We start from the raw sequence: 20,250 nt of genomic DNA on the forward strand, positions 1-20,250 counted from the left end.
TCTTACGGTATATAAAGCCTAAAAAATAGGTAATTTCTTCTAAATTGATTCAACATCAGCTAGAGATGGTGACTGGCCTCTGTACTTCCCTGTCAATTATCTGTAAACATTGCACACATTACAGATTCTTCTCTCATAATTCATACAGAGCAACTCTTTGGAATGAGGAGTCTGTTTTCCATGCTTGTGCTCTCAAACATCAGTTAACTAACAGCGGCCAGATGCCACCAGATGCCTGCAAAGTACCTCTTTTTACTTTATTTTCCTCTGGGATTCACAGTGACGAATAAGTTAATCAAAATAATTATATCTACAAAATAAATGGGGAAAAACAGAACAAATAAAACGACTACTGTAAAACATGCAATATAGTTGACAAGCAGCATCTACAAAATCAGCAACAAGCCAAAGTTTTAACCCGGGGTAAATTTGCCTTCTCAGTCTCCTCCAGAAGCTTCCCTAAAGGGTTGCATCTGACCAAGATAAAGAGACCAACTGATAGATGGAGAAGGCATGCCCCAGTGAAAGCAGAGCAAGCATGAAGGCTCAGTTCATGGTAACTACCTGCTTCGTTTCTGTAGTTAGAAGACTTGACTCTGACACTGCTGTCCACAGTAGCCTGCTGAGCATCCACTATACAGATAACGTTTTTCCAAGGCCAAATGCTGCCCCTAGAGGGCCTTGATCCAGACAACAGGATTTATTTATTTGTGTATTATTTGTAATACTTCTGTATGCATATTACTAAAATCCTTGAGACATTTGTACATATGGTGACATCCAGCTAGCCTTGACTGATCGTAAGAAAGCTAATGAAGCAGGGTTCGGATGACTACCAGAACATCCTAAGGCTGTAAACTGGAAATTGAAAATAATATCCTAGCAGAAGACAGTGTCAAAGATCTTCTGTGTTCCTGCTAAAAGAAACCCCAGAGCTATATGTACATGTCCAAGTACTCTCCAGAAGCTGAGTTTGACCGATGGAAGCGCATGCGCGCGCACAAACACACACACACAAACCTGAAGCAGATTAAAACAATATTTACAACTCTATTTTAGATGCCCTTAATGTTAATCCCGTTATCATGAAAATATCATACAACTATTCTGTGGCAAATCAGGATTCAAATATGACTGCTGGAATCATTGTTCCATCCTTTTATCCTTCCCAAACTATGCAATATATGGTTGAACTAGAAGATTTCAGTGGCTTGGACAGCATTTCAAACCAAATTCATATTGAGAAACTCCTTAACAATCTCTCAAAGGAAATCAGCAATTATATTACAAGGGCACATGGCAAGAAAGTTCTGGTACACATATACCTATATATATGCACTGTGGAGCATTCTCACGGTTGGCTAGTGCTCTGACCCTTGATTTGGAGGCCCAAGTGCTGGTGGAGGATTGCTTGGTGTTTTTGTTTCTCATTCACTTCCAAGGTCTCTTTGTCTCTCCTTTCTTATGGTTCTGGTGACAGGCACGATCCGTAAGGCTCAGAACCTTCTGAAACAATATTCTCAGCAGTGTCTAGATGGGAAAAAGGGGGCCTCTAACCTCATTCCTATAGAAGGTAATCACTTCTTTCTCTTTTTCTCACTCTTTGGTTCTAACTTGGGTTTTGGATTTCTATATGCAAGGCTTCTGTTAGCTTTTAGCCTCCACTGATGGGATGTCTTCTGGTCACACTAGAAATAACAGAGTTTGTTTAAGAATCCAAAAGCAAGAACAAAAGTGATGAATATTAAAAGAGTAGTGGGTAATTGTTTATACAGCTTGAATGCTTGTCGAGTCATCTAAATTTAGGGATCCTGATTCCATGATGCAGTTTGACTGGCTAACAGAAGTTCTGTGGTAGCTTGGAGACCTTTTCCTTCACATTCTGTCCTTGTATACTTCATCTACAAAGGTAGTAGCCCTTTCAACCTTGATTAGATCAAGATTGTTCAACTGAGGTGCAACTTCGCACTATCCCTTCCTCCTCCTAGGGAGTCCATGTTGAAATAAAGCCAACAACCGTTGAAAATCGTGGTTGCACTTGCTTTTTTTGTTCCGAGGCTGCATTGCGTCATGACTTTATCCCGCTTGAAACTGCTACTACTGCTGTAGTGTTCCAGCATAGGGTAGTAGGTTGTGTTGTCAGGATTTATTTTTTTTCTAAATGTCTGATGAACCAATAAAACTCAAAGGACAAACCCTGGTGCTGTGATGGCCCTGGATAAACCGCTCCTTCCTTTAATGCCCGCTGAACATCTCACTAGGTCATGAGCATGATTTGCGAGCTAAGCATCTTTCCGATTCCTTGGTTGACAAGCACGGGTCAGTTGCTGGTAAGTACCATATGAAACATTAAGGCTGACTAATTTGACTTCTTTCCTTTTTTTTTTAAGCATTCCTTGCAATATTCTCTTAGAATGCTTCCAAGAAAATGTTTTCCAGAATTAGAATGGCTGAAATCAGCACAATGTAGAGGACTTGTGTTGATTACTGTGCTGATTCTTAATTGATGTAAGATGCAAAGTAAGATTTAATTAGGGCCATAGTGGAAGGCACAGAAGCAGATCCATTGACTGTAGGAACTTGTCTCCTTTGCCACTCTTGTTCTCATCCCCATCCAGTTTAAAGTTGCTGCGTCCGACCATTATTACGGGATTCTTTGCTTGGCTCCCTTCCTGGCTAGGATCCCTTCCTGGCTATTTTCAAATCTTGGTAATTAATCTTTCCCTCTCTTTATTCTGCTGGAATGCATTTCTATACACTTACCATAGGCTTGTTCCATATATTTGAGTAATGGATAGATGTGCAGTTTCTCTTGGCATATGAAATTGAGCAGATTGTGTTTCATTGCACAGAGTCAGAAGGAACATATAAAAAGTGAAACAAAATACTTTCATTCTGCTAGCTCTTTCATCTTACAAAGCCCTTAATTTAATAGGGAGCATTTCTTACGTCCACCCCCCTCAGTTAATAGAATATACTCTGTTTATGGCATGGGTATGTGTAATGGCAAAATAGATGTCTCTTCTTTCCCTATACATCATGAAGCAGATCACTGCAATCATTCAGTGCAGCAGGTAGCATGTTGTAAATCTATACCTGCATAGCCAGTGCTATGCATCTTAGTGACTGGCAGAAAGTAAGTGATGCATTCACAGGACCAATAGGTACCATTCTCAAGCAAGATTCTCAAAAAAACTTATTTTGGCATTAAATGAAAATTTATCCTTGTCTCTGTCCCAGAATCCAGACATTGCAACGTCATTATATTGAAAGATAGTTCTGAAAGCCCCATTCTTAATTCGATAAAACCAATTGCCCTTCAGTTCAAAATATAATGTAGAAATGTGATCCTCATTCCAAAAACATATTGCTTTTTCTGGACTAGGCCATTTGAAATAGAAGAAGGGAAAATATTGTGTCTGAAAACTTCTTGGAGTGGGGAGGTTGGATAAGGAGGAAAGTAAAGTCATTTTGCATAGAGTTGGAATGAAGAGAAGAGTATATGACAAAATGGTTTTCAGAACCCACATAGTTTTGCCAGTGTGGAACATTCATCAAATGCTGCCTAAGCAGTTTGATGTCCTACAACTGGGTAAAAAGATGGATCATTGAATTTCTGCAGATTGGGTGGATTGGCTGTTGTTGGATGCTGGATGAAAAAACATCAGCCATAAAGAAGTGAAGCAGAAAAATCAGATGGTGGAACTGTTAGAGCATGATATGCCAACTTATTTAATGAATGAATTCTAGGGGAAATATATTTCCAAATTCTTCTATGATTTCATTAGTTATTAATAATAAGCTATGAAAGGTTATAGACGCTCTTTTAAGTGTATTAGTTATTTCCTTTGAAACCATTTCTTTCTTTGATTGAAGATCTTAGGAGCACTTTGGAGACATACCAAATTCCTGTAGCATGAATATTTTTAAAAGAATAATTCTCTTGCTAGCTATTAGTATGCTTTTATTCTTGAACTAAAGACTTCATTTTAAGAATGGGGTATGTTATTTTAGACAGTAAAACCACATCTGAACCTAGTCTGTTGAAAGTATTGCATTGCTTATTTAAGAAATTAGAAATTTGATAACTTAGCACTGCTTTGATATGTAGAAACTTTACAAACGATAAATATTAAATGAATGGTAATTGATTCTTAATTGTTGTAAATTAATTCCAAAATCCCCAGTCAGAAATATAAAGGAGCTCTGCAGGCTTTAGCAAAAATCTATTGTAAAGACACCATTATCAGTATTTTACAGTAATTAAAGAATATACATATAAGAGAAAGATGTTGAACAATTCATATTTGGTCTTTCTTCTACATCTGTACATATGCCTTAAAAGTTTACCTTGTTGATAAAAAGATGGTATATCCAATATCCATTATATGTATCCCAGGTGGATGTGTTTATTTGGCAGCTTTACCTTGTGATTAGATAAATGATCTAAAGTTGCATCATTTACACAATTGGTACTTTAGTTTTCATATTCTGCTATATTTGATTGTTTTGTATTTATTCATATGTTTATATATCAGCTAAAAGAAACTAGCATCTTACATTCTTTTATAACCCCCATAGGGAGAGATGACATGTTGGACATGGAGATTGATGCGTACATCCATTGTGTGAGTGCCTTCATAAAACTGGCCCAAAGCGAGTACCAGCTACTAACAGAAATCATCCCGGAGCATCACCAGAAGAAGACATTTGATTCCCTTATTCAGGTCTCTTCAAAACACAGCATACCCTTCCTTCGGTTATAGTTCAAAATCCCATATTCACTTCTCTAACTCAACCAATATTTGCTTTTTTACAGGAGTCTTTAGACAACTTGATGATTGAGGGAGACAACATTGTGTCTGCAGCCCGGAAGGCCATTATGCGCCATGATTACTCAGCTGTGTTGACTATCTTCCCCATCCTAAGGCACTTAAAGCAGACAAAGCCAGAATTTGATCAGGTTTTGCAGGTAATTGGTTAGTAATGAAACTAGAACCCACTAGATCATGTATACTCAGAATTCAATGTCTAGTTTTTCATGGCAGAGTAGTAATGGTTGCAAATAGTTGTGAACTATAGGAATTCGATTGACAACTCACAGGTCCAAGGTCAAATGAAAGAGTAATAGATACCAAATGCAGATGTTGAGATGGAAGGCTATAGAAGTCAAATAAATAATAAATAAATGTATGCTCTGTACATTTGTACATGTATGCAGAACTAGTACGAAGCTCAAAGGAAACAGTTCACAGAAAGTAGGAGTCAAGCTAAGCAAAAACGGGTCGGTGACCGCTACTTCTGCCTGCTGTTCCTGTTTTATATTAGGAATCATAAGTCTAGGAGGAGCCCCAAATTGCAGGCCTATTCCTTGATTTCATCCAGCCTGTTCTCATTTTATCCAGAGTTCTGGAATCACAGCTTCTAAAGAAATAGCATCTCCCTCTTGCTAAGATTACTCTGCCTCATACTGTCCCTCACAGTCTTCTCAAGCACCAGGTCAGGACCTCCACTGCATCTCGTGCTTGGCTCAGGATAGAGATATACAGTATCATTAGGTTTCATTCAATATCAATAATAATAAAATTAATGAGCATTCCACATACAGTATAAAACGGATCCCATGTGACCAACTGAATTGGTCACTAAGAAAAGGGTCTCCAAGTCTCCAAGCAGTGGTTCATAGCAAAGGTGGTTGTACTCTGATCTTGTTCTTAATTTCATTCAGCCTGACCAAGTGAAAAAGGGAAACTGGAAATAGGGCACCTCTGAAAACTTAAACACAGTAGACCCACTAGTGTGAAATGCATACCCATATACATCATTAAGAGAAACAAAAAGGGAAATAATTTCTATCTATATAGTGGATCTTGATCAAGATGAGGTTTCATAAGGATAGAAAATGCATTGCAGGGGCAGGGAAATTGGCAGAAGGAATAGTGATGATATGCTTCCTTCTGCCCAGAAATGTACAGGTGAATTACACAGTATCTGAAACTTCCAGAGAGTTTTTATATATAGGGTTCCTTTCAGACAGATACAGTGTCAATTCTTACAGGACTCAGGTTAGACATTGCTATTGTTGTAATTATTATTATTTGAGCTTGTTCGTAGCTTGAATGTCAATGACGGTAATAAAGAAATTACAATAAATCATAAAGGAAAAATTTAGCAATTCCTTATCTGGATTATCTAGCCCTCGCACTGGGATGAAGTGAGAGACCTAGACAAAGAGCTAGGTCTTCACCGCTTTTCTAAACAACAGCAGAGTGGAGGCAATCCAGTTCTCGAGGGAAACCCTGTTCCAGAGGGCAGGTGCTACCTCAGAGAAGGTGCACTTCCAATGTCCTGAGAAATGGACATTGTTTAATTGTAGGAATCTGGATTGTGCCAACCCTGCAGGATTGAATTGGCCTGATAGATGTTATGGGATACAGGCAGTCCCTCAGGTAACCAGGCCCAATACTATTAAAAGGCTAGTTGTTTTAAGTAGATTTGCTCCTAGAACCATGGAAAAATTTTTGGGAGTCGTAGCTTTTCAAATTAAGGGTAATAAAGTTAAGCTGCCTTGTACCATAATGGGAAATACTCTAATGCATATGCTCCGTTCAGGCAGGAAATGGAGTAATATTAAAAGATAAAATTCAATCTGTCAGGAGCACATACTGTACCTAGCAAAGCATTTAATCAAGAAAGTTTTAAGCTTTCCTGACTGTGATATACACTTTATATGAGATCTTTATACCCCAAGAGAACTGTGAGTGATTTGCTTCATTGTCAGTTATTAGTTACTATTCCCATTATGAATTGTTTCATGCTGTGACTCATACTTCAGGGTACTGCAGCCAGCACTAAGAACAAGTTACCAAGCCTCATAACCTCAATGGAGACCACAGGAGCCAAGGCTCTGGAACATTTTGCAGACAATATCAAGGTAATTATCATCCCTCTGGTGGTGAATTATCTCTTTGCCACCAAAAGCAATCCAAGAAACTTGTAGAAATATTTCAGTTGTTAATTTTGTAGTAATAATCACAAATTCCAAAAGAGAAAGAAAATCTGTCTGTTCTTGAATTTAAGGCACATTTCTGACAAAATGCATTGGATAATACCTCTCAATCACAGGGATTTCCAACCATATAACGAAGTTCTTACCCTTTTAAAATGTCCAAAGTTCATCTGGCTGAAAAAGAGATGATGAATTATGGGTAAATCAAACATACCAATGGATGTAGCTTAAAATATGCATCTATCCAAGCATATTTTTTTTCTGTTACCAGTAGGTGGTGCCCTTGGACTTTAGGGCCATGGAAAAAGTGAAGTGGTTCAACTCATTCATATAATTTATATGATTTTATATTATATATGAATTTATGTAATTTATTATTCATATAATTTATCAAATTTATTTGCCACGCATCTCGTGACACTTCGTAAAAAAAAAAGACAATCATTTTAAATCATTCTTAACTATTTCATCAATTTTTTTCTTTCCAGAACAATCCAGATAAGGAATATAATATGCCAAAAGATGGGACAGTTCATGAACTCACCAGCAATGTATGTGAAAACAATTCAGAATGCCTTGGTAACATCAAGCCTGTAACTGTCCCGCTCTCTTTTGCTTTTCAGAAGAGGGAGAAACTTAATGTTGTAAGATTAAACTTTTACCATCAGAGCCTGGGATTAGTCTAATGAGATTAGTATCATACAGTACCTACAAATTCGGCTTAAGTATTTTTCTTCTTTCATTTTATGTAATTTATAGAACTTGGTGGGATTTTTGCTGGGCAAGGATAAAAGTTTTGCATACTTCTCTCTTCTTTCTGGTTCCTGTGTTGTATGTGACTTCAATGGGAGCCATCTTATCCATTATCTTGTTTCTTTCCTTGTTTCCACTCCATGTGGTCCTATATACAGGTTATATGAGTTTAAACTCCAAACCCAGAATACATGAATTCTTGCCACACATTAGGTACCTGCTGTAGCTTTATTAAGTTTTTAATGCTTTTCTTTTACACACTTACCATTTGTAGCATCCAGTTGTAGCATGAGAACAAATTCAAAAATACATACACAGATCTATCTACTGAAGTACATTTAGAATTTCTTCACAAAAAATGTCCTTCCAGGTCACAACCATGAATCTTAAGCCTATATTAGCCAATCTGAGACTCCTTAATCTAAAAATCTCCTCATTGTATTGCGATTTTGGGAAATATTTAATTTATCAGGGTGCTCCAGCCTTTCTCAGTCCGTTTTCTAGATTGAAAGGACTACATCTAGAAGACATAGACTGAGAAAGGCTAGTGTATCCACATAGGTTATATATTCCTCAGTAAGATGTCAGGAAATATGTACTGGTAGGCCTTGACTTACAACAGTTCATTTAGTGACCGTTCAATAGCACTGAAAAAAGTGACTTATGTCCATTTTTCACACTTATGACCATTGCAGCATCCCTATGATCAACTGATTTATATTTGGATGCTTGGCAACTGATTCACATTTATGACCATTGCCGTGTCATGGAGTCTTGTGATGACCTTTTGCAATCTTCCAACAAGCAAAGTCAATGGGGAAACCAGATTCACTTAACAATCATGTTACTAATTTAATAACTGCAGTGATTCACTTAACAAATGTGGACAAGAAAAGTTGTAAAATGGGGATTTAACAAATTTCTCATTTAGCAACATAAGTTTTGGGCTCAATTGTGGTTATAAGTCAAGGACTACCTGTTAACCTGCTATGATTGGGAATCAAGATGGGTTGCTGGAAATGGACAGCTGAGCTGGTACAGACATTCTTAACATTTCCTATTTTAAGTACCACAATCACTCTGTCAAAGAAGAACACTTTTTTTTTTTTGAAAAGGACATAGATGTGTTTGGAAACAAGGTAATTTTGTTGTTGCCTTGCTTGACTATGTTAAGACCATAAAAATTACAAGAATATTGTTGACAATATTTTTGTTTGTCATAATAGTAAAATAACAAGAAAGAGTCAATTGGGCCTGGGATGCTATTCTTTTCCTGAGCCCAGGACATGAAATACACAAATATTCCAATCATGAGAGAAATTTAACTACTATAAAAAAGTGTTTTATTTTGGCTTCTAAGGTTAAATCTAGGAAAAGTCCAGTCTAATCCTGGATTCCATGAAATGCACAGCTGAGATATTCAGTCCCTTTGCTTCAGCTCATTCAGCTGGAAACTGGCTGATCTGCCTTTTTTGTTCTTTTCTTCTTTTTTCATGGTCTCTCTTCCGATTGGGGAGGACAATAACATCCCCCCATACACTTCTGCACTAGAGAATACTAGCATAGCACATAAACACTAAACTGCTTATATTTGGTTATTTCTGACATTAGTCAAGGATGTTCTACCAATTTGAAAAAAAATCCTTTGGATTCCAATTTGGCAAAGACTAGACACAATATCTTCCTAGGGTTTGCAGGCAGGCAGTCTTTTCTAGCATTGCCAAGACCTTTTATCAGAAATGAAGTTGGTTTAAAAATTCATAGGCTCTGACAGGATATCAAGTTGCTTTGTGATCTGCTCTCCTGGGGTAGGAAAAGGAGAGTTCAGCTTGCTAAGGAAAGCAGCAGGAAGGGCTAATAGGAAGGCAAGAGGTGGGTGAAGTGTAGCTCTGTGGTTTTAAAAGAGGAAGCAGCAAAGTCCTGACAATAAAAGAAAAGACAACAGTGTGGGGAACATGATAATCAAGCAGCATTGAAGTAGAATTCCTGTTGAGGCTCAGTTGTAGATGATCCCTGAGCAGCTGTATACACATTTCAGCTGTGAGCTAAACTACAAAATGCATTAAATATGTAGGATGCAGCTGGTCTTTGGGCATTTATTTATAACCATATAAGCACAGGGAGGGATGCTGATCAAGATAATATGCCTGGAGCAAAATCTTTCTCACAAGGATTTACTTTGCAAAATTGTCTTTCCTCAGTACAGTCTTTTAAACATGGAAAACAAAACTTCTACCACTGTTTTTATTTTTTTTTAAATCTTTTAAATGGGGAAATCCACAAAGATGGCTGAGGGGGATTCTCAGCTTCAGTTTACATGTGCTCTTGATCAATGATCTCTCTTTTATGCTTTGCACCCACTGGAAAGAAAGGAAGGAAGAAAGAAAAAGGAAGGAAGGAAGGAAGGAAGGAAGGAAGGAAGGAAGGAAGGAAGGAAGGAAGGAAGGAAGGAAGGAAGGAAGGAAGGAAGGGGCAGATACGTGCTGCATATTTCACACATAGGTGGTTTACCCTTTCACATGAACAATTGATTTATTGCTTGAGCAACTGAACAAAAATGTAAATATTTGCAGCCTCAGATTCTTTCCATAGAAAGAGATCTGTTTTATGTTAAGCTCTGAATTAGATGGCATTTAGGATTGTGTTTATTAGAGGCCTGTATTTTATATTATTTTAATACCAAGGGCTTCTTAACATAGATTTTCCAGAATACATCTACCCTTCTTAATGGATATAGAACTGATTTTTAAAAAACAAAATGGAGGAAACACCCCCCCCCGGTAAATAAAAATCAGAAAATCCACCTAGAGCACACCCACCCCTGTTTTAGCGAAGGGGGGGAAAGTCACAATACATCACGTGGCAACAACGTGGCATCGTGAGTTTGACACCCCTGATCTAGAGCAACCTCTCAATTATGAGTGCAGGTGATACAAGCAAAGGTTTTGAACTTCATCCCTGACTCCTTCTTTTCTTTTTTAAAAAAATAATTTTTATTGAGAATTTTATTGAGAAATGTAGGAAGCAATGTGGTTAAGAGGGAAAGAAATTTTAAAAAAAGATGAAGTGACTGCCAATTTTCATTACTAAGTTATAATCAAAATGATTATCCTATCCCCCTTAAACATAACCATAATCACTTCCTCCCCTCAATACTTTTTCAATCATCGAATTTAAAAATTATCATATTAGTTCATTAGAGAAAGCCCAGATAAGGTTTAGTATTCTGAAAAAGTATACTTTTTTTGTGGGTATTTCTTTTCTTGTGGGTATTTCAATTATATATCCATTTTATACACCTATAATAATCTTGTTGGCTGACAAGTATACGTTTCTGTGAATGTATTTATCATAAACAAATACAATACATTCTTTTGTAGTGGTCCAGCGTTTCTCTCCTCCATCCTGTAACTTTCACTCCATTTAATAATAAACATTATTCTTTATTTCAAATTTGTAATCCATCAAAGGGGAGTAAAAAATTAAAGAGAGGCTTCTTTTTTCTGTGTCCATAATAATAATCCTTGTCTCACAACCATAATTCAAAAACCCCTGAGTTTGGGCTTATGGTGATTAAACAGGTTACCACACTACTTAAGGACCTTTTTTGCAGCAGTTATTAAGTCAACATTACAGTTGACTTAATAACTGTATTTATAATACAGTTATTATAGTAATAACAGTACTTCCAGGTAAGTAATAAGTAATAACAGTACTTCCAGGAAGTAAATGCCAGTTTCTGGCAAAAAAAACCCAACATTGCAAAGTGTGGTCATGTGACTGTAGGACTCTGCAAACAGCTCTAAATGCAAGCAAATTGCCAAGTGCCCAAAATGCAATCATATAATCATGGGGGACGGGACTGGTTTGTAAGTAGCTCTCTGAAGATCTGTCCTAACTTCAGACATTTGCTAAATGATTGGTCATAACACAAAGGAGTACCTATAGGTCCCTTTCAGCACTTCTGCAATCACCTGGTCTTTTCAGAACTTCTTTCTCTTTTTTATCTACTTATTTCTTGAACATTGTGGACCAATCAACTTCCTTAAAAAATGCAAACATTTTCAGGTAGTCTTCAACTTACGGTCACAATTGTGCCCAAAATTTCTGCTGCTAAGCAAGACAGTTGTGAAGTGAGTTGGGTCCCATTTAATGACCTTTATTTTTGGCCAAGTTGAGGGAATCACTGCAGATGTTAAGCGAGTCATCTTGTTAAGTGAATCTGGCTTCTCTCACTGGCTTTGCTTGTTGGCAGTCAGTTGGAAAGGTGACAAATGGTGATCACATAACTCCAATACAGTACAACTTTCATAAATACATGTGAGTGGCCGTGTGCCTGAATTTTGTGCACATGATCATGGGGTTGCTGCAATGGCCAGTGTGGAAACTGGTCATAAGTCACTTTTTTCAGTGCCGTTGTAACTTTGAACAATTACAAATGGTTGTAAATCAAGGATACCTGTAGAAAGAAAGGTAGGTAGGTAGGTAGGTAGGTAGGTAGGTAGGTAGGTGGGTGGGTGGATGGATGGATGGATGGATGGATGGATGGATGGATGGATGGATAGATATTCGTAGGTTTTCACGGGTATAGGTACATAGGTCTTGGCATTTTCAGGTCTTTTCCCGTGTAAGGTTGAGAGTATCTTGGTGACGTTTCAACGAAGTCTCACTCATCATCTTCAGGCTGGTGTCTTCGGCTTCGTGCTTCTCGAGCAAAGAGTGGTCAGAGCTGCCGTCTCTCTATAAATACTGGTGGGGAGGTGGGGAGTGTTGCTGTGAGCGGGTTGGTTGGCTGTGTGGTTGCATCCTGATTGGTAGATGGAGTGGGTGTTTGCAGATTGGTAGGCTGTTTCGTGGCATCCTGTGTGGGTGTGGTCCTGGTCTTTTGTTCCTGAGCTTTGGTGTTGTGACCTCTGAAGTTCTGTGATGTGATGTCTTGAGCAGATAGCTGTGATGCAGCATCCCGGGCCCTGGTTTGGCTCCAAGTCCAACTCCGAGGTCCTGTCATGTGTTCCTGGTGTGTGTCAGCCTGCTTTGTGTGGGGATCGGAGGGGGCGCAGCAGCCAGTGGTGTCATTATGGTCTGGTTTCTGGATGGTGGTTGTGTTTCGTCTGTGGGATGGGTTTGGGTTTGAATCTGGTGAGGATGATTGGTGATGGCATTGTATGTTGTCCTGGGTCCGGGGTCAAACACCCACTCCATCTACCAATCAGGATGCAACCACAGAGCCAACCAACCCACTCACAGCAACACTCCCCACCTCGACCAATCTGCAAACACCCACTTCATCTACCAATCAAGATGCAACCACACAGCCAACCAACCCGCTCACAGCAACACTCCCCACCTCCCCACCAGTATTTATAGAGAGACGGCAGCTCCGACCACTCTTTGCTCGAGAAGCACAAAGCCGAAGACACCAGCCTGAAGATGATGAGTGAGACTTCATCGAAACGTCACCAAGATACTCTCAACCTTACGCGGGAAAAGATCCGAAAATGCCAAGACCTACATGTATGTATGTATGTATGTATGTATGTATATAGTCTGTTTATTTAATTCAATAACATATTTCAGATGAGGCAATGCTCCAGATTTAACTCTAGTTCCAAAATTCCGGTAGGCCTTTTGCATTTAATCCCCTTTGAATCTTTATAATTGGATTCATTCTTTTTACCTGTCTTTCCTAGACTGAGGGTATACTCGCCCTGGTGGCTGTAGTCACCCTGTTGCACTAAGATCTCTATGGTTTGGGCATACCCAGTGTCCTTTAAACAGGCCTCATGCAAAGCTGTGAGCATAGTTTTTTTTCACAGCTCCTGGCATTTAGTCACAAATTGTCCACTGGGTCCCTCTGGATCTTGTGGGCTTCTTCACAAGACACTCCCTCCCCGCCCCTTTGGGGGCTCATGTGGGCGATCTCATGGCTCCTTCTTATCCAGAGAAGCAATGGAGCTTCTCCATTGCTCTATTGAACATATTGCTCAACTGTCAACCTTTGCCTCTGTGTCATCCCCACTGTTTTTGTGGAGATGTGCTAGTCTTCCATGTTTCCATCCAGAAGTCTCCAGCCACTATCATCTTTGGGCAAGACTAGAAAAGAGTTCTCTCTGTAACCTTATGAGCTGCTCCCAGTCAGACTAGATGGGTCAGAGATTTCATTCTAAAGTGCTTTTCCTTTCTGTTTACAGGCCATTCTCTTCCTGCAACAATTGCTGGATTTTCAAGAGACTGCAGGTGCCATGCTGGCATCCCAAGGTACCTATGCCAAGACCCATGAATGCATTCCTGGCACCAGCATTTCCTTTGCATGCTTTGCAGTCAAACCTCCTTACAAGGATGTGGCTTATTCACTTCTTGCATACTAAGCATTCTAGTTTTGGTCTGGTGCAGTAAAGGCTGCTTAATTATATTAAGCTTAGAGAGGGGTTCTGGTTTTTCTTATCAGCCTCTAAATGTGATGCTAACTTTGAGATCCTTGAAACCTAAAAGGATGACTGTAAAATGGTCTTTTATCTCCAAAATCCAGCATCTTTTAGTGAAAGAGTTCCCAGATCATTCGCAATGTGTGGCAAGTTGTTAGTTGGATTTCATAACCCAGCCATAGTAGCATATTTGATTCTGAGGGGATATTTGGTAGAAGACAGTGAGAAGTTTTGAAATCCTTGTTTCTGTTAAAAGCTAAAACCACATCCAATGGCTTTCATATTAACCTTTCAGGATGTGTATCGTTTCAGCTATTGATGATTTCAGGAGTGTTACCTAATTATCATAATGTTTTTGTTTCCTTTATTGTGACTTTCCTTGAGGTCTTTAAAATGAACATCAATTTTGTCCACTCAGATCCATGCTAAGAAGGTTTAACTGTGCAACTGCATCTTGCATGTTAACAGCTACCAAACAATATTTAAAACATGAATTTCTGTCGGTGTTGCTACCTTTATACCTTCTTTACTTGCTAAAATGATTATGGACAAAGGCAGTTGTAGAGCCAACTTCTTAATTGGTCTATAGAGTGGCTGCTGATTATCAGTGAAGCTAAAAACAGCACACAAAACATGATTTTGTGTTTTTTCAAACTGATGTAGAAATGGGGGGGGGGGAGTGAAAACTATAGAAAGTGAATGAGATCATATTTATCAATCCCAAACATCCTAAAACCTCTGTTTGGATTACTGGAAACAAATTCACAGAACAGAATGTACTGAAATTAAAAAACAAACAGTGAAGCTAGGAAAGAATTTCTCTTGCTTCTGCCCTTCAGTTTTGCATCTTTGGGGCAGGATGTCATGGCTGAGACTGGGATCATGGCAGTTCAGGCTGCAGTCTTTTCCCACTTATTGAAGGGTGAGCACCACTGAATTCAGTGTGGCTTGTTTCCAACTAGGTGCGGATAAGAATGTATCCTCTTAAAAAGAAGTGGCTTCTCCCCTCTGCCGAGTCCGTAGCACTGTCTGTTGGTGTCTTCTGCTTTGTTCTGGAAAGTATGGTTGTTTCTAACCTGTCTTTTTGAACTTTGCCTTTCTTTATTTCCTTCCTTCTCTTTTTCCTTCCAATCCTTTCACCTCAATTCTGCCTTAAATTCTATAGTTCTTGGGGACACATACAATATACCTTTAGATCCCAGAGGTAAGCAGCAGCAATATTTGTACTACCCGCATGCATAGCTAATACTACTGTCTCGATCCCTCTTTCTCTCTTTGTACCTACTTACAGATTTCTGTTCGATTTTTTAAAATCGTTCTCAGAAAAAAGCCTATCTGATAGTCTGAAAATGTCCAAATCAGTGGGGCTAGTTATAACTATAATATAGTTATTTTTTCTGCACATAGAGCTGGTATGCCGCTGCCTGTTTTCATAAATATTAGACATCTGTAAAGCCGCACAAAGCTCTTATTGATGGTACCAGGTGATTTGCCCTTCATCTGAAGAGTTTAGCCACTCGTCTGAGCAAATAATACATTATACGCATACTGCATATCATAACATTTACCAAGAGCCATTCTTTCTGTCATTTATTTTTTTTAAAAGCAACTTCAATGAAGCTCTGCTTTTGAACAAGAAACAGAAAGATTATTGCTGGGTTACAGTTCTTCTGTTCAAACTAGTGGCATCCACTTACTTTTGTTCCTGATACGACTAAAGGTGCATCTCTTATTTCTGATTCCACATCTGAAATATCATAAGATAGAGATGGGAGGGCAGCTGGGTAAGAGAAGTTTGCTTTGGGAAAATGATAAACAAAGAAAAATTTAATTATTTTTCCTGTACCCAACCATGTGACAATGTACACACTGCTAGTTTCTGTTTACCAAAATCGGCTGCTATGTCTCTGTTACATGTATTGGCATATGACATATATTTTACTATTCAGTTATAATTGATAACCTGTCCTGTTCAGAAACCTTGGATATTCCCATAATCTCCTGGAAGATTCAGTATTGTCTGCAGTGATAATAGATTAAAGGCAGTTTTTATGAAAATGCATTTTAATTCAACCTTAATAGTTTTGGTGGCAAAATAAATTTTGGAGTGAGGATGATTCAGTGTGAAACTGCACAATTCATCATCTTATTAAAAGAGCTGTGAAATGTTTCATAATAGTAGCAGAAGTCTTCAGTGCAGTTCACAGTGATAAGGGGTATTTGTAAATGTGCAATTATTTTATTTAAATTTTTGAAAAATAATCACATTTCTAGAGCAGCTCTTAATTCCAAATTTTAAATTCTCAGCTGCAGGAAGTCAGCCATTCCCATTCTCTTCAGCCAAGATTGCCAGTGATGAAAAGAATAAAACTGCAGGAAAACAATAAGTTGAGACCCAGAGATGAAACTGTCAGTTGGTGGGGGGAAGCATTTTTTGTTATATACATCCAAATATATATAGTAACTAATTTAATTTTTGTTCCTTTCAGAGACTAGCTCTTCAGCCAGTAGCTACAGTTCAGAGTTCAGTAGACGGTTGCTGAGCACCTACATCTGTAAGTAATTTCTCCAAGTGTGTAACACCCTCACCCTCTCAGGCTCATGCACATTTGACCTGACTTGTTTAGTGGAGTGACTTCTAACGTGAGATTATGTTGACAATTGATCTTAGTGGCAGTGGGACTGACAAATAGGATAATGTTGTTATCTCTATCTATCTAGAACAAGAGGGAAATGCCAGTTGAATCTTCATTGAGATAAGATCATACAGAATTCCTCCTCAATTAGATATTGAAGTGTAATATAAAAAATGCACTTAGACTCTGCTTTAGATTTATTTTATTAGTCTTTCCCAATCTGCCTGTAAAAATGTGATTGAGAATTCTGGTTATTGGAGCCCAAAAATCAAGAAGGCAATGATATGTATTACTAATTTGTGTCTTATAGTTGAAAGATCTGCCATTCAGTCCTTCATGAAGGTTTAACTCTATTTATCAAAGAATAGACAAAATTAATAATTACTTTCTCACTACATGGTAAAAAAGATGTTTCACATTTGAGAAACTATTATTCAGGAGTTTTTGAAATAGATCATTAAGGATTTATACAAAAGAAAAACAACTAAAATGGGCCGTGATAGCTCAGGCTGTTAGAAGCCTGTTATTAGAACACAGCAGCCTGCAATTACTGCAGGTTCAAACCCGGCCCGAGGTTGACTCAGCCTTCCATCCTTTATAAGGTAGGTAAAATGAGGACCCAGATTGTTGGGGGGGCAATAAGTTGACTTTGTAAATATACAAATAGAATGAGACTATTGCCTTATACACTGTAAGCTGCCCTGAGTCTTCGGAGAAGGGCGGGATATAAATGTAAATAAAAAAATAAAAAAAATTACATTTTCAAATGACTACAGTCAGAAAGTACGATAGACTTAACACTGCTGTTAAAGTTGAAAACTATTAAAAAAACATAGTCTTTTTTTTCCTCTCATGCCTTTTTTTTTATTAAGGCAAAGTTCTGGGCAACTTACAACTGAACCTTCTCAGTAAATCCAAAGTTTATGAGGATCCAGCATTAAGTGCCATCTTCCTGCTTAATAACTACAATTACATACTCAAGTCCCTTGAAAAGTAAGTATAAGAAGATCACTTGTAGATATCGGCAGAAAATCCAGTATGTTTATTCTTCCATTTATCTCCTTTGTTGTCTTCATCAGCTTCTTTTGTTCATTCTTCTGCAGAATTCTCTCTCTCTCTCTCTCTCTCTCTCTTTGCTGCTGCTGCTGCTGTTTTTATGTGCTTTCAAAAAAGGTCCTTTTAAGTCTTTCATCTCTTCTATTAAAATTATCTTATGTATGGCAGTGGAAAAAACAGAATAATTTCAATGTGGAAAGGACTTTCATCTTGTCAGCTGAGAGGCTTTTTGTTCTGGAGAGTACTTTCCAAGAAATCCAAGGAATAATTTTCTGCTGATAGTTTTGCATTTTTCATGACAATCAGTCCAACTCAGAAAAATAAGTGTTGTAATAGTTACTGTACAGCTCTGTGGATTCTGTGCATTGTCTAGTGCAGTAGTTTCTCACTACAATTGGACTTAACTAAGACATATAATATGAAATGGAGTTGAGGTTATTCAGGTACATAATGTGCCATAAAAAATAGGTACATACCATCATTTGAGCATTGGCCAAGAAAATTCATCTGCCTTAAATAGAATTAAAGTACGGAGGAACATGGAAAAGGCATCAGGAGTTCTTCTGCTCATCTATCAATGAGATGGCCACAGTCCTTAAGCCTGACACATGAGAGCCTATTTGGTGCAGTGCTGAAGGGTCTGGGTTAGAAACCAGGAGTTCTAGTCCCACTTTAGCTGTGAAAGCCAGCTGGGTGACTTTGTACCAGGCATTGATGGATCTCAATGTTTTAAAAAGTCTGGGTCCTGGTAATCTTAAAGAATTGGTTTTTTAGTGTCCACGTTCTTCAAGTACAGTTGAAGGCGTCTGTGCTTTCCCTGGAATGCCCTGTCTTCCCAGCTTGCAATTCACATCAACTGAAGCTTTATGTACAACCCAAGAAATACTGCTTTTGTGTGCATTTCCTGTCACTTTCATTTTCTCATCATCCAGTATGCCTTGAGACAGGGAATAAAATCCTAGACTCTTAAGAGCATATCATAGAGGATGTTTTTAAAAATCATGCTAATTGAGGTTTTGTTACCTCCCTAGAAACTGCAGCTTTATCTTCCCTGTTTCCCTGTTTGCTTAAAATGTTTTAGAGTAATTAAGGGTAAAAACACACAAATAACTCTTTAAAAATCCAAGTAAGACAAAAATGTTCTTAGCAATTCAGCATCGATCCTTTCTACATCCCACAAAAAGAAGTAGAAGAAAATATTTTTGGAGTATACTCAAGATCAATTTGTTCCTGACTGATGATAAGCAGCTATTGAAAAGAGAAGATGAACACTTATATTGTTTAGCCTAAACTGATTTTCAATATAAAGATCTGCAAATCTCTTCCTCATTGGTGAATGCATTTTTATTTATTTTTATTCTTTGCTTTCTCCTTAGCCTGATGACAACCAAGTTTTCCAGACCTTGCACCAAGATTTCCAGACCTTGCACCAATGATAAAGAGCACCAAAAAGCAATATTTAGTATTGTTATGCCTTTAAAAATTAGAGCAAATTTTGAAATTCATTGCCCCTCCTTTGTGGTTGAGGGACACAACAGAGCTCTTTAATCTTGTGATGAACCTTGTAGATCCCTAGAACCAATTTTTGTTTTCTAAAGATTTTTAAAGCTCAAATACCTGGAGAAATTTGGAGAACTTTTGCAACTCAACACAATGTCATAGTCAAGTGGCCCATGCCATCCAATCCCACCTCCATCCCGCCCAGAGGCAGGCTTGGTTCTTTGTTGCCCTCGTAATTCTTTTTCACTGGCTTCCAGTATCAGTTAAAATATGTTGAACACTGATGCAGTTTAAGAATTACAGAAAGACGAGGTTTTTTTTCTTTACCAGTTTGAAATGGATTCTTCTTTATAGGGCAGAAAAATGTTGCTGTTTCACAAATACCTGTTCATTGAGCTCTCTTCCTTTTTCCTAGGTCTGAATTAATCCAGTTGGTAGCTGTGACACAGAAGACAGCAGAAAGGTCTTACAGAGAACTTATTGAGCAGCAAATTCTGACCTATCAGTGCAGGTGAGAAGAGAACTTATCTAGTCATTTTCCATTTGAGTTTGGACTTGACTGCTTTAATCAAACTCTCATGCCCCCACAAAGAGAATTTTAGCAAATTGTGATAGAGCAAGAGAAGGCAAGTTGTTCTTCTTGAAAAGGATGAGTAAAATGATTGGTATCTTTGGATTTTAGTACTAATTAGGAAGCAAATTCAGTTCCATCAGCTTGCATTATTAAGGACATACTGTCCTTCTGAGAATTCAGCATTACTGATATAATATTTGAAGATAAAATGTGCTGATGAAAACAGAAACTGATCTGAATGGCATTTGGCTTCTTATCCTTGTTATTTAATTGGGAATAGAAGGTTACTTTCTCCCC

At 38.1% G+C, this 20,250-nt stretch overlaps 1 protein-coding gene across 10 annotated transcripts in view; it reads left to right on the forward strand.

Annotated features, from left to right (window-relative positions):
• The window catches only part of EXOC7 (exocyst complex component 7), a 54,663-nt gene that overhangs the window by 22,429 nt on the left and 11,984 nt on the right, over positions 1-20,250 (forward strand). For 4 of the 10 annotated variants that reach the window (XM_058167312.1, XM_058167311.1, XM_058167310.1 and 1 more), the window contains exons 7-16: positions 1,481-1,573; positions 4,582-4,727; positions 4,820-4,972; positions 6,836-6,934; positions 7,498-7,560; positions 13,954-14,020; positions 15,353-15,391; positions 16,677-16,742; positions 17,696-17,816; positions 19,795-19,890. In XM_058167312.1, coding sequence (XP_058023295.1) covers positions 1,481-1,573; positions 4,582-4,727; positions 4,820-4,972; positions 6,836-6,934; positions 7,498-7,560; positions 13,954-14,020; positions 15,353-15,391; positions 16,677-16,742; positions 17,696-17,816; positions 19,795-19,890 — 943 coding nt within the window. Of the gene's footprint in view, positions 1-1,480; positions 1,574-2,261; positions 2,331-4,581; positions 4,728-4,819; positions 4,973-6,835; positions 6,935-7,497; positions 7,561-13,953; positions 14,021-15,352; positions 15,392-16,676; positions 16,743-17,695; positions 17,817-19,794; positions 19,891-20,250 lie in introns of all 10 variants that reach the window. The other 6 variants (XM_058167318.1, XM_058167313.1, XM_058167316.1 and 3 more) reach the window with 6 other exon arrangements.

This window comes from Ahaetulla prasina, chromosome 2 (genome assembly GCF_028640845.1).
Source record: "Ahaetulla prasina isolate Xishuangbanna chromosome 2, ASM2864084v1, whole genome shotgun sequence".
Classification (NCBI taxonomy): domain Eukaryota; kingdom Metazoa; phylum Chordata; class Lepidosauria; order Squamata; family Colubridae; genus Ahaetulla; species Ahaetulla prasina.